This window comes from Cryptomeria japonica, chromosome 5 (genome assembly GCF_030272615.1).
Source record: "Cryptomeria japonica chromosome 5, Sugi_1.0, whole genome shotgun sequence".
NCBI lineage: Eukaryota > Viridiplantae > Streptophyta > Pinopsida > Cupressales > Cupressaceae > Cryptomeria > Cryptomeria japonica.
The window spans coordinates 381,262,619-381,277,023 of record NC_081409.1 but is presented as its reverse complement, the minus strand read 5'-3'; the positions used below and the strand labels follow the sequence as shown (position 1 = coordinate 381,277,023).

Genomic DNA, 14,405 nt, shown 5'->3' with positions numbered 1-14,405 from the left:
TATTTAATTATTAAATGCTCACACCTTAGGGTTAGTTTTTCCTTTTGGTGTTGATCTCCTTTATAAGGATTGATCTCTTGTATTATTCATATTCTTGATTCATTTTTTCTCTGATAATACATCTTTTCTCTTTGTCAGAGCCAAAACCCTTGTATTCGTTCTCTCTCTTTCTCTGTGACAGGTTTCTTGCATGCAGGTTTCTTTTGGGTTTTGTGGATTTGTATTTCTCAAATCCTACATGGTATCAGAGCCAGATCTGCGGCAGCTTGTTCAGACTTTTGAAAGATTTTGAGATCCAGGTTTTGGTTGCATCAGATCTGTGTTTGTCTTCTGTTTTTTATTTTGGAATAGGGGGTATTTTTTTTCGGTGCACTTTGAGCCCAAACGGACCTCACCGTTGAGCTCGTAGCGCCCAAAAACCCCTATTTCCATATAAAATTCGTCCGATTTGGACACAGTTGCACCAGGGGGCAAATTTTTTTTGGCCCCAAGGCCGTACGGCCCTAGGGCACAAAAACTGAGACGAAAAATAAAAAATAAATATAAAAAATGAAGTTTTTTTATTAAAACAAACGCGCAGCCAGTTGAAGCCACGCGCCGCCGCCCGTGTAGCCCGGCGGCCACCGCTGCCGGCGGTAACCCCCACCGTGCCGCCCGCCGCCGGCGGTAAACCCCGCTGCGCCGCCTACCGCCCACCGCGCCACCCGCCGAGAGCCCGCCGCCCGCCACTAGCAGCGCCGCCCCCGCGCCGCCGCCCCCTGCGCCCGCCCCTGGTCGCCCAGAGGACCAGGGGCTTATTTTTTTAAGCCCTTGAGGGCTTAAAGGGCCTATTTGGGCTCTTTTGGAGCAGTTTTACAATATCGGGTATAACTCGGGCATTTTAGCTCGGATTTTCGAATGGAAATAGGCGTTGGAAAGCTGGTTCCGAGTCGGATCTAATTGATGTAGGTCTTTTTCTCTGATTTTGCCGTTTTGCAGTGTTTTTTGCCAGTCAAAGTCAGAACAAGTTTTTTGCACTCCAGGAGCCATATCTTTTGCATACAGACTCCGTTTTTCGCAAGCGAATAGGCGTCGGAAAGGTGGTTCTGTGCTCTTTCCAAATCTACAGTCTATTTCATCAGAAAATTCTTCAGGTGCTCCAAATTTTGTCTCAACCCGTTATTACTTTCTATCATTTTCTGGCTTTCAGTTTGTACTGGGGATTAGTTTTTTGCATTGTGGGGGGGTGTTTTCTCTTGCTTTCTGTTATTTACATCAGAAAACCAGAATTTACAAACACCAATACAAAAAAATCAAACCCCCTTCTGCATCTTCTGTCTAGTTCTGAAAGACCACTTAATAATAATTAAAAATTCAGAGCAGTTGAGGCACAGTTCACAGGATGGAAGACAGACCTATTGAATCTCTCACACCGCATAATTACCACACTTGGAAGGGTCGCATGATGACTCTTCTCCAGTCAAAAGGGTTATGGTCCTGTTTGGATGAGGTTCAGCCTCAGTTGACACGTCCTTTTGAGATTATGCAGCACAGGAACAATATGGATCAGGCTATGGGATTGATGGCTTTACACATTTCCGACAGTCTCCAATTTCATCTTGAGGGTTGTATCACTCCTCGAGCCATTTGGACCAAGTTTGAGGGACTTTTTGGTACTGTCAACGAGTTCAGAGCTTTGCAGCTTGAGGCAGAGTTAACTTCCTTGGTACCTGATTCGTTTCCTTCTATTGAGGACTTTCTGATGAAGTTCAAACAGCAAAGATCAATCTTGCAGGGTTGTGGTAAGACTAAGACTGATACAGAGTGCATTTTTCTGATTCTCTCCAAGCTTCGGGGTCCATTTCAGATCTTCTCTTCGACCTTCTATTCCACCATGGATGCCTTGGGTGCTCGACATGTCATGCCTTCTTTTGAGGTCTTTTGTGATCGTCTGACTCGTGAGCAAGCTAAGCTTAAGCAGTTGGATTCACTTTCAGGTTCACAGAACCAAGCATTGGTAGCCCAGTCCTCCAAAAGAAAACAGAAGCAGAAACCGAAGCCTAAGAAAGATTCAGAGGTTAGTGAGAATCCCTCCAAGCCACCACCTAAGTCTGATTCAAAACCACAGTTCAATTCTAAAAAGGGCAAATCTTCAAAGTCTGGTGAGTCTTCCTCCAAGACTAAGAAGAACTCTGGTGATCCTTGCAGTTTTTGTGGCAAGGAAGGACATCCCGTTTCCAGGTGTTGGAAACGTTTAGAGGCTTTGGAGGAAGCCATGCAGCAGCATAATATCAGTGCACCTCAGCCTCCTTCACAGCCCACAGGGAAAGGTCATGCTCTTTCTGCACGAGCATTGTCCTCAGCTTCCACTTGGATTCTAGATTCTGGTGCCTCTCACCATATGACACACACACAGGATTTGGTCACCGCTCTTGCTCCTACAGGCACTAGACATATTGCAGTTGGTGACTCAGCACAACTTTCCGTTCAGGGTTCTGGTACTGTTTCATTGGATGGTGGTTGTCTTCAGGATGTGCTTTTGGTTCCTGACATTTCGACAAACCTTCTATTCGTTTATCAGATTTGCCACTCTGGCTCTGGTAAGACAGTTGAGTTCTCTCCACATGATGTGGTTATTCGAGATCTTCATGATCCTGACTTGGTTGTGGCTACTGGGAGTGTGGATTCTGCATCTCACTTATATAGTTTTGATGGCTTTGAGAGTTCAGACACTGTTGGTTCCTCTCTTATAGCACATGCAGATTCAGTGAGCAGGCTTTGGCATGAGCGTTTTGGTCATGTCAATTACAGATATCTACAGCGGATGAGTACACAGGCACTTGTGATTGGGCTTCCACAGATTTCTTGTACAGATGGTGTATGTCATGGTTGTGTCCTTGGCAAACATCATCGAGATCCTTTTCCTAAGGGTCGAGCCTCTCGTGCTAGGGCAGCCCTAGAGTTGGTACACAGTGATCTTATGTCCTTTCCGACTCCTTTTTCAGGGGCCCGTTATGTACTCACTTTTATTGATGACTTCTCCAGACGTACATGGGTGTACTTTCTTAAGTACAAGTCTGATGTCTTTGACTCTTTCAGGAAGTTTAAGACATTTGTGGAGAAGCAATCTGGACTTTCTATTAGGAGGATACGCACAGATAATGGGGGGGAGTATGTAAATCAGGCTTTCAGAGATTTTTGCACTGAGCATGGTTTACAGCATCAGTTTACAGTTCCTTATACCCCTCAACAGAATGGTGTTGCTGAGAGAAAGAACAGAACCTTACGGGAGATGGCAAATTGTATGATACAGTCTCGAGCTATGAGTTCTTCATTTTGGGCTGAGGCAGTCAATTGTGCCAATTATATTCAGAATCGGATGCCCCATAAGGCATTACGACATATGACTCCTGAGGAGGCTTGGACCCATGTCAAGCCTGATGTTTCTACATTCCGAGTTTTTGGTAGTGAGGCTTGGGCATTTATTCCTGATGCTCAGCGGAACGCCATGGAGAGGAAGAGCCGACCACTCATATTTGTTGGCTACTGTGAGGATGTTAAGGCATACAGGTTGTTTGATCCTGATTCCAGAGAGGTCTTGTTTCGGCGGGATGTCCAGTTTGATGAGTGCTATCCTCAGATGGATTCTCCGTCACCAGCTTCTCCCTCATTGCCTACTCCTTCCTCTTCATCTCTTGAGGATTACTTATCTCTTGAGGATGATGTAGATCATGATCCAACATCTCCACCACCACCAGTTGCTCCGTCTTTGCCGAAGTGGGCCCGTGATACTGTTGATGCAGCTGGTTCTTTGGCAGGTGATCCTTCAGATACTCGTCGCACTCGTGCTCAGACATCTGGTTCTAGTCTTTTGAGTCATACCCTTTCAGATGATCCTCAAAAGTTTTCAGAGGCGACAGGACACCCAGAGTGGGATAGGGCCATGGATGAGGAGTATTCTTCTTTGATGAAGAATCATACTTGGGATCTTTGTCCTCTTCTTAAGGGAAGAAAGTTGGTTCGGTGCAAGTGGGTGTATCGTACCAAGTATGCTGCAGATGGTTCTATTGATAAGTATAAGGCCCGTCTTGTTGCGAAGGGGTTTTCTCAGGTAGAGGGTATTGACTACTCTGAGACCTTTGCTCCTGTCGCCAAGATGAATTCTATACGCCTGGTACTTTCACTTGTAGCTTCACAGGGATGGACAGTGTTTCAGATGGATGTGAAGAGTGCCTTCTTGCATGGAGACCTACATGAGGAGATCTATATGGAGCAGCCTCAGGGTTTTGTACAGGACACTTCTTTGGTTTGCAGACTTCGACGTTCATTGTATGGTCTCAAACAAGCCCCCAGGGCTTGGTATGAGGAGATGGACTCCTTCTTGCTTTCCTCGCACTTCACACGCTGTCATTCCGATCACACAGTCTATATTCAGCGTCAGGAGGGTGATCTTTTGATTCTAGTGCTATATGTAGATGATCTCATCATTACAGGTAGCTCATCCTCCATGATTCAGAGTGTTCAGAGAGCTTTGATGGAGCAGTTTGAGATGACAGATCTTGGTCTCTTGCACTTCTTTCTGGGTCTACAGGTTATTCAGTCTTCGGATGGGATTTCCATTTTTCAAGAGAAGTATGCTCTTGATATGCTTCATCATTATAGGAAGTATGCTTGACCCCACTTTATACAGGCAGTTGGTTGGCAGTCTGTTGTACCTGACACATTCTCGTCCTAATCTTTCCTTTGCGGTTGGCCTTGTCTCTCGGTTCTCCCATGATTCTCATGAGAGCCATTGGCAAGGAGCCAAACGTATTTTGAGATATATTCGGGGCACCACACATTATGGCATTCACTACTCTTCAGGATCCCCTCACATCATTGGCTTCACTGACTCCGATTGGGCTGGTGATGTCAATGATCGGAAGTCTACTTCTGGCTTCGTTTTTTGCCTTGGTTCTGGTCCTATTACATGGTTTTGCAAGAAGCAGTCTGCTATTGCATTATCATCTACAGAGGCTGAGTACCGTGCAACAGTGTTAGCCAGTCAGGAGGTTTTATGGCTTCGGCAGTCGCTGACAGAGTTTGGGTTTCCTCCAGATTGTCCCACTATTCTTTGGTGTGACAACCAAAGTGCCATTCACATTTCTCGCAACCCAGTGGAGCATCAGCGGACAAAGCATATTGAAATCCACATGCACTTCATCAGACAGTTGATTCAGGATGGTTCTCTCATCTTGGAGTATATTCCTACAGAGGAGCAGGTTGCTGACATCTTCACTAAACCTTTGGCATCTCCGCGCTATCTTCAGTTGCGCTCAATGCTTGGGGTGAAGGAAGTTGTCCTTGGGGGGTCTCAGTGAGGCCTTCCTTCCTTCATGTTTTCTTTTCAGCATGATTCTTTATCTCTTTTTGGAGAGGAGTTTTTTCCCACTGGGTTTTCTCCTTTACTCCGCTTTATAGAGATTTTCTTGTATTCGGGTACCTGATCAGGCCTTGTTGCCGGGACCCTCTTTTGCATTGTAGTTCCTTTGCTTTCTTCTGCATTGTTTGTAGCTGCATTGTAGCTCATCTTAAGGGGGGGTGTTAGAGTAAAGTAATTAATTAACTTTGCTCTCCTCTTAAGATTTCTCTTTATGCATACATTAGTCATTTAATAATTAATATTTAATTATTAAATGCTCACACCTTAGGGTTAGTTTTTCCTTTTGGTGTTGATCTCCTTTATAAGGATTGATCTCTTGTATTATTCATATTCTTGATTCATTTTTTCTTTGATAATACATCTTTTCTCTTTGTCAGAGCCAAAACCCTTGTATTCGTTCTCTCTCTTTCTCTGTGACAGGTTTCTTGCATGCAGGTTTCTTTTGGGTTCTGTGGATTTGTATTTCTCAAATCCTACAATTATTGCCTCGGGAGAATTTTCCTTCTGTATCCCTTTCTAGCGCCCATTTCCTATCTTGAGTGCCATTTCTACCCCCTCTGCCCATGAATTTGGCGCCCCTCTCCACTCTAGAGTGCATTTTGACCAAGGAATAGGAATTCGTCTTGGAGGAAGATAATCCTCCTCCACCTTGTTTTGGCGCTCTAACCTCTTTTTGGGTGCATTTTCACATATGGAAAGGATTATGAGGAATTTAACAAATTCCTTCTCTTGACACTTTTAGCGCCCTCCTTGCTTCTTGAGCGCCATTCTACTAGGATGGAGGAATTTTGAAATTAGTGAACTTTCCTCCTCACCCCCATTCTAGCGCCCATATCCTTCTTGGAGCGCTTTTTGACCATGATGCAAGAATTTGACAAGTTTAGAAATTCTTCCTTGCCTTATGTGTTTTTTGCTCATCACCTGGATTTGGATGCCATTTTTGGATTGAGATAGATTTATCATGCCTTAGAATACTTTCCTGCCTTTAATAGGTTTTTCGTGCCTTTTCCACTTTAGGAAAGAATTTTAGACAGCCATTTTTTGATCATTTGCTTACTTTTTCAATTTTCCGGATTTGGACTTGAATTTTCAGTAATGCTCTGCCATCAGTGTCCTTACCACTACTTGAGATGGACCTGCCAAAAATAGACTTACTAAAAATAGTAAGTACTTCCAAACATCAAATTAGGGCAAACTGGGACAGGGTGACACTTACTAAAAATAGAAACTGGTAAAAATAGTTTGTTTAAATGCAAAATTAGGCCAATCCGGGATGTAGTGAAACTTAGTAAAAATAGTAAGTGCTCACTAAGTGCTCAAAATTCGCTCAAATTTCATTGGTAGCTTCCTTGAATGGGTCTGACTTCATTGCTATGTTTAGATTTTCGAAAACCCTAAGGAAATGAGCTCAAATCTAAGTCTGAAGGGCAAAGACCCTAAAATAGACAAAACAAGCTCTAGACTTAGTCAAATTCATTCAAAACACTTGCACACTTGATCAAAATAAATCAAAACACTTGCAGATCTGGGGAGATTAAAGGGATTGCTGCGAAAAGACCACAACCAAAAGACCAAGTGGACCTAAAAAGTAGGGGGTCCCATTTGGAATGGGGTGATGTGTGATTGGGTCACAACAGTTCCCTCATTAGGCATTAAATTCAATAAATTGGGGACAGTTATGGTTAGAAGATGTGTGAAATCATTTGACTTGTTTTTCCCAACTAAAGGTTATGTTAATTAAGTATATCTACAATAAGTTTCCTCCCTTATCTTAAGATGATATGTATAGTCATAGTAATATTGTCATCGTGGTATGCATTTAAGTTCAACTGACAGGGAGAGAAAATTATAGTGGGTAAAAACAAATTTGCTAGAGTTTGTTATATACATAACAAATCTATCTAAGATTTAATCTTTATAACCTAATCATAAAGCCAAGAAAATGAATAAAGAATTTTTATTTTCAATAATGGAGCATTATTACAAAGAGTACTATACAAATATAGAGGCCTCTTGGATCCATGAATTAAGGAGATGACATTTCCAAAATACAGGAGTTTAACTTCCATTTAATTCCAAACGAAAGGAGAGTTAACTCACTCTAACTAGCATGGTGGATGGGGCGTACCTCAACCTAGACTAGCTAAGAGACAATTAGGTGCATAAACTAAAGCACAGTAACTGATTTACTCTAGCCTAGTGAACTAACATGTACTTAGACTGGTTACAATTTTTTATTATCAAAATAAGCCCCCTTAAGTACAACTTGGGGGGGGAGGAAAATAAATCATGGGTCTTGACAACTTGGTTTGATCAGGTACCCGTGAAGAATGATAAGCTCCCTAAAGAGAGAGTGAAGAACCCTCCAGAAAGAGAGAGAATGAAGAGAGAGAATAGGTAGCCTCCTTCAAATGTGATGCCTCCTATGCCAATTGGGGGGGGTGCTTGATGCTAAATGTTGAAAATGATTCATGCTTGTTAGACAGTATTTCTTCCCTTAGGAAGAAGGAAATCCAAAGGTAAATGTAGAAGATCATCTCATTCTAGAAATGAAAATGAGGGCAAAAGAAAAAGGATGATCATTGTAAACTACTCATGTGCTGCCAAGTCATTGTTGAAAGCTGTCAAGATGAGATTAGGTGTCCCAGGCCTAACTAAATATGGTGACAATTTAAAGCATTGCATAGACCATCGAAGAACAAGAGCTAAAGATGACAGATACGCAATTGTGGAAGCAGTGTCATCAAAGAGGAGAACTAAGTCCTTGATGGTGTTCTCAAGATCCTAAAGATAGGACTCATGAAATATCTGGCAGATAGATGTCCTTATGAGGTGGATTAGGAAGACAGATATGAACCTGCTTAGAAAAACACAATGAATGTCTATGGAGAGGCAGAAATATACTCTATAGAAGCAACAGTAGATGATAGAGGGTTGCCAACACATGCCTCTAGAATCTTAGTCAGTGAAAGGACTTGGATGTTCAAGTGATCATAATACTCATCTTGTATATTGTCCACACTAGATGCTTGAGTATGAACATCTGCCAAAGGAGTATTAAAAGAAAAATGTGAGAAAATACAGTTTAGAGTGATCATTTGCTACCCTCAACTGCAACAATGTCACTGCTTTGTAAATCCTGAATGACCATAGAATCAGGTTTAAACTCAAGAGTCAAAACTTTTACCCACCCATTATGTGTAATTTGATAGATGTAGAGGATATTAGTTACAAGGTATGCAAAGGACATCATTGAATGATCCTTTGATCATGTCAACAAACTCTCTCCCACTAGCACTCATAGAAGTGTTGTTACCCGCTAGAATATGATGTATTGTCCCCAATTTTTAAAGTGACAATTAATAAAAACGATTTTTATTAAGTTATCAAAAGATAAATAAAAATTTAAAAGATGACTTAATATTAATTAATTTAATTAAATAATAATAAAATATTTTTAGAAGGTCCCTTTATTAAATAAGGTTCTCTTGTCGGCCTAATCTTCTAGATGTTTTCTGGAGGGCTTTATAAGGAGGTCCTGGGGTTGTAGCAAAAGCATGGTTATGCATGTGATAAACGATTTATGATTTCTGGAGACGAAAACCTTCAAGAGTTTGACAGAGGAGCTGGACAAAAACCTAGTTCTTCCAAAGGGGTGGATTCGTGACGGAGTCTACATCTGTGCCAAATTTGGGAAGTCTCTATTGGAGACAAATTTTCAGTAATAAGGAAATTTGTACATATCAGGTATTCTATTTCTGGTTTGGAAAATAGAGAGATTTTATTCAGAATATTATAATTGCTGTGAATATTCATTTAGGCCTGATTCTGGTTTTGGCAAATTCTCTAAGGCTGTGGTTAATATTTTATGGTTTCTAAAGTTTGGGATCACTGTAAAAGGTTATTTGAGCAGACTCTGTGAAGGTCTTCACATAAGGCTGATATATTAAGGTAAAATATTTATGTGGCTTTCTGTTGGTATTGCACATCTGCACTTTAAATTGGCAGCAGGCTGGGGAATATTATTTCTATGAAGGAAACTAAGGACTTCAGCGCAGGAGATGAATTCATTGAAATATAATATCAAAGTATATTGACGGAAAGCTATTGTCGAGTATATTGCTGTTAGATAAAGATCAGATCAATTATTTCTGGGATTCAATTCTGATATAAATCTTTATGTTCATTCCTCTGCTTTATATTGTTTTGAATCTGTGTAAAGAATTAGACATATAAAATATATCAGATAGTTGTAGTTTTAAATTGAGGTCTCTTTCATACGAGGTATAGAATAAATCTCAAATGAAGAAGACATATAGAAATGGTGGACCAATATGAGGAGAAGCTTTGGAATCAAGGATCCATCTCCTTGAATTGGAATCTGCAATAGCAACAAAGGCCTTATCCTTGTATGTTCCCTTTTGGGATTGCCCTAAATCTTGCCCTTGGAAATATCAAAGTTTGCTAATTTTCACCCTTGTTAATTCTGATATTAGATATTGATCCATTGACTTTCTTGTCTTCTTTGATCTTATGAATGATTCCTCCAATTCCCCCTTCTCAATTGAATAATCTCTTCTTTATATCTTCATTTGTGGTAAGTCACACCTCTTCATAAGAAGTGAGTCATCACTCTTCATTGCTGCCCTTTGAGAATAATTAATTATTCTCCAAATTGATCTCCCTTGGATGTCCTCCTCAATTGAGACTTTCTCCTTTTTATATCCTCAAATGTGAGGGAGAGGTCACACCTCTTCATCATGTATGCCCTTTGGCAAAAGACACACCCTTTCACCAGTAGTACCCTTTGAAAGAGTGCAACTCTTCATTATTTATGCCCTTTGAAAGGGACAAAACCTTTCACAATCAGATCTGCACTTCTGATTCCCATATTATCCCCCTCAAATAAGGTTCTCTTCTCCCTTATATATCTCATGTTTGAGGGAGTCACAACTTTTCATGCCCTTATATATATCTCCCTTATATATTTCATGCCTTTGACCATTTATTAACTTAATTATATTTAATTATATTCTTTTATATTTTAATTTTAATTTTATTATTATCATTTATCATTAAATTGTATTTCGAAGTGGGGACATTACATGAACCTTGTGAGAAAGTTGAAGGCAATTTGATATTATTCTATTTTAGAAGATTCTTCAACTTGTCAATCTATTTTGTATAACATTGATGTTATCTATACCTTAATCTTTTGCAATATGCACATGAAGGCTTCTCCTTCTTAGATGAAATCCCTCTTGAGGAAGAGGATTCATAATTTTCTTTAAATAATGATTATGTATTATCTTTCTGTGGCTTTTTCTTCTTCTTTTGTTTCTTTTCAGGATCCTCTCATTCTTTTCATCATTTGGTTTGACTAGCGATTAATGCATGTGGCTTAAAAGGCTTTATAATACCAGTTTAAACTAATTTTTCTGTTTTAAAAAATTCTTCAATTTGTCAATCTATTTTGTATAACATGGATGTTTACTATACCTTAATCTTTTGCAATATGCACATGATGACTTCTCCTTCTTAAATGATATCCCTCTTGAGGAAGAGGATTCACAATTTGCTTTAAATGACGATTACGTGTTATCTTTCTGTGGCTTTTTCTTCTTCTTTTTTTTCTTTTCAGGATCCTCTCGTTCTTTTTGTCATTTGGGCTGACTAGAAATTAATGCATGTGGTTCAGAAGGCTTTATAATACCAATTCAAATTAATTTTTCTTGTTCTTGATTTAGAAGTTAAGAAAATACATCAAAAGTAGGTGTAATATATGCAACTCCCATAGACAACGAAAGGGTATGAAATCTGGAAACAAAAATTGAATATTTAGAACCAAGCTTAGATAAAACATTTAGAATCAATTGTAAGTCTTCTTTATCAGTGCTATAGTTCTTTAGTTGGGTTAGTTATTTTATCTTTGAGATGTAGTACTAGATGCAATTAAAATTGTTGGGATCAAGGTTCGTCAAATCACTATCAATTTGACAGCCTCTATTTTTATTAGTTTTACCAAACATTCTAGCAAAATCTAGCATATGGAGACCAGATGAAGGTGCAATGTTTTTTCTGTGAATCATTATTTTTTTTGCCATTGTTTATGTTTGTTTCCTATCATTCTTCAAATGTTCTGAGCTATTGCAGTCATGGTTCTATTTGATCTGTATTACTGTTAAGCAAATCAATGGTTGACTTTTTACCAAATTCTCAAATTTATGGCAGCACAGAATGAATTAATGATACTTTTACTTTTGAGTAGTCTGCAATCAGAATTTTCTTTCATCCTTTTAGTGCTTTTTTCACCATTCATCATATGTCTATCCCAGCTTTCCAGGCATAGACATTGATTCATCATTTCGTGTTTACATGTAATCTTTGTTGTTCAATGTTCAAACATACATGGAGTACTTGGAGGCTTTGTTCTTTGGACCTGCGAGTTTCTTTGACATTGTGTTAGGTAATATCAAGATCTCATTCACTCAAACTTCACTGCATCTGACAGCATGTTACAGGACTGTAATCATAACTGATAGTCATTTACTTCACCTGTGATAGTGCATTCCCGAATTCCAGTTGCCAGAGACAATTTTATGGATGTCGATCTTGTTTAACTGATTGACTGACTTGTTTGGAGCTTTACCTTCTACTATTGCTGTTCGCTCCCTTCTTGCTGCATGCTTGTATGCATGACAGTTTGAGGTTTCTAATTAATATCTGTGTTTTTGTATCCAGAGTTTTAGTCTATTTTTGCTGGAAACTACAAACTCAACGTGTCGATTGATGATGTGTAGTGGGCTTGCACGGGATAGCAGTTTAGTATTTTGGTGTCAGCTATATAGTGAGCCTCATATTTGGTTTTGAAATTAATAATTTAATAGAATTAAAATTTTAGAGAAAGTGTACAAGGATAGTTATTTTCTGTTTTTGTAATTGTCTTTGATTTTTTGTATGCATTGTATTGATGCCTGAGCTACATGTTTTCATCTTGAGTTGGTTATGCTTTTTCTATTCTTGCGTTCTTTTCAGGGTTTTTCAGAAGATTGTTAGCATTATGAACAGAAAAAGCAGTCATGGTAAGGAAAACACCTTAGGTTAATTTGAGACCCTAGTTCCCCGTGTATTGAATTCAGAAACCCTGCCATTTCCTCCTATTAAACCATCTCTCATGTTTCCAGACAAATACCATTCATCACAGACAGAATTGAAGACAGGGCAGGTGAAACTATATGGGCCAACAATGATTTTTTAAACTTTTAATGATGGGTTTGTTTAAACATGTATGCACAGTATATTGATGGCAATTTTGTTTTTCTGAATTGAAGATTCATACAGGCAAAGGGTTTTTTTCAAATATGAGAAGAGAATCAGAATGCGAAGTTCTCCAGAAAAGGTATTTCTCTCTGCTTTTCACACTAGCAGTAGTGGTCAGGAAGTATATAAGATATAAAGAAAAGATTATTAAAATTAGGTACCATGCTGGACAAAGAATTGAATTTATTTCAAGTTCTTCCTCATCTTGTCGAAGCATCATAGAGTATGATCCAAAATGTTGATGCAAATTATTTTTACACAGTTACACCAAGAAACTCTATTAACCATTGTCACGTACATACCATGTTTATTGAAGTTCATCTTCATCCTGATGAAAGATCATGGACTGTGGAAATACTTAATGGTTTTACTAGTTTTTCATATATATGCAATTATCAGGTTTAGATAAAGTGCAATTAATTAATTCAGAGAATGTGTATTCTGATGCCCCTAATAGACATACGAAATGCTTATGTTCGTTATCTGCTATCTAGCTAATATGATGCCTCGTGCTGTGTCTTTACTATTGCTGAGAGATATTTGCTTATATACTGATTTAGGTTCTCTCTGTCATCACTTCAAGGTTATTGAAGTTACTAAAATCTTGTCAACTGTATTTGCTTATATATCAGGTATTTGAGTACTTTGCTTCAATCCAAGGTCCCGATGGAGAATTTCTGATGACTCCCGCTGATCTAATGAGAGCTGTTGTTCCTGTATTTCCACCATCAGGCTCTGATATAATTAGAGATGGATCTTTAAGAGGGGAACAGCCACCTGGAGAACTTATCTGCTCTCCATCAAAATTCTTTATGCTTTTTGATATTGATGAAGATGGTCTTATCTCCTTTCCAGAGTAAGTCATCTTTCAGCTAAAGGTGTGTTTAACATTGTTTGGGTGTTTTCTGACTGTCAGACTAACATGCAACTTCAATCTCAGCATCTATGTGCGTATTTGCTTTCAAAGGGTAAGGCATATCTTTATAAGTCAAAATGAACAGTTCATTGGTGATGCTAACTAATTAATGGCATTAGTTTCTATGAAGCCATTATGATCTTGCAAAATTTAGGTCCTATTATTGCTTGTGATTGATAATGCTGTATGCAAAACCAGTGCTTCTGCCATAATGATATTTTTTTTATGTTCTTAGCATATTGTATGCTTACATGTTTTATTCTGCAAAACAGGTATATCTTTTTTGTAACTCTCCTGAGCGTTCCTGGCTCGGATATTTCAGCTGCTTTCAAAATGCTTGATCTGGATCATGATGGGTATGCACACTCTGTTTAGTTAGAGATTTTAATGTGTAGAATTTAGCTTTTCTGCTGTTTGTACATGCAAGAATTAACCGAGACAAACAAAATTTGTTGTATGGTAATTTTGTTCCCAGGTTTAGATATTGAGCCAATCCTAGAATTTGAAACTAGTTGCTTTTTATTTATTTTCTGTATACGTATATTATGAATACATAGAGATATGAGACCAAGAGTTGTAGATGAACTGTTAGATCCCTTACTAATCAAATTCATTCATAGCAGCAATATGTTAAATTGAAATATTAACATGGGTGCAATTGCATTGGTAGCATAGGCTAGCTTTTCTACTCGGTTTGATCTATAAGTAGAGTTTTAAGCTTCCATTGTCCAATAAAATAGAAAAATGTTTATGGCAAAACCCATGATC

General features: G+C 38.8%; 1 protein-coding gene across 1 annotated transcript in view; it reads left to right on the top strand.

Moving 5' to 3' along the window:
• Nucleotides 1-14,405, top strand: part of LOC131060463 (calcium uptake protein, mitochondrial) — a 74,012-nt gene that overhangs the window by 37,461 nt on the left and 22,146 nt on the right. The window contains exons 3-5 of the mRNA XM_057993696.2: nucleotides 12,733-12,800; nucleotides 13,354-13,577; nucleotides 13,910-13,993. Coding sequence (XP_057849679.1) covers nucleotides 12,733-12,800; nucleotides 13,354-13,577; nucleotides 13,910-13,993 — 376 coding nt within the window. The remainder of the gene's footprint in view (nucleotides 1-12,732; nucleotides 12,801-13,353; nucleotides 13,578-13,909; nucleotides 13,994-14,405) is intronic.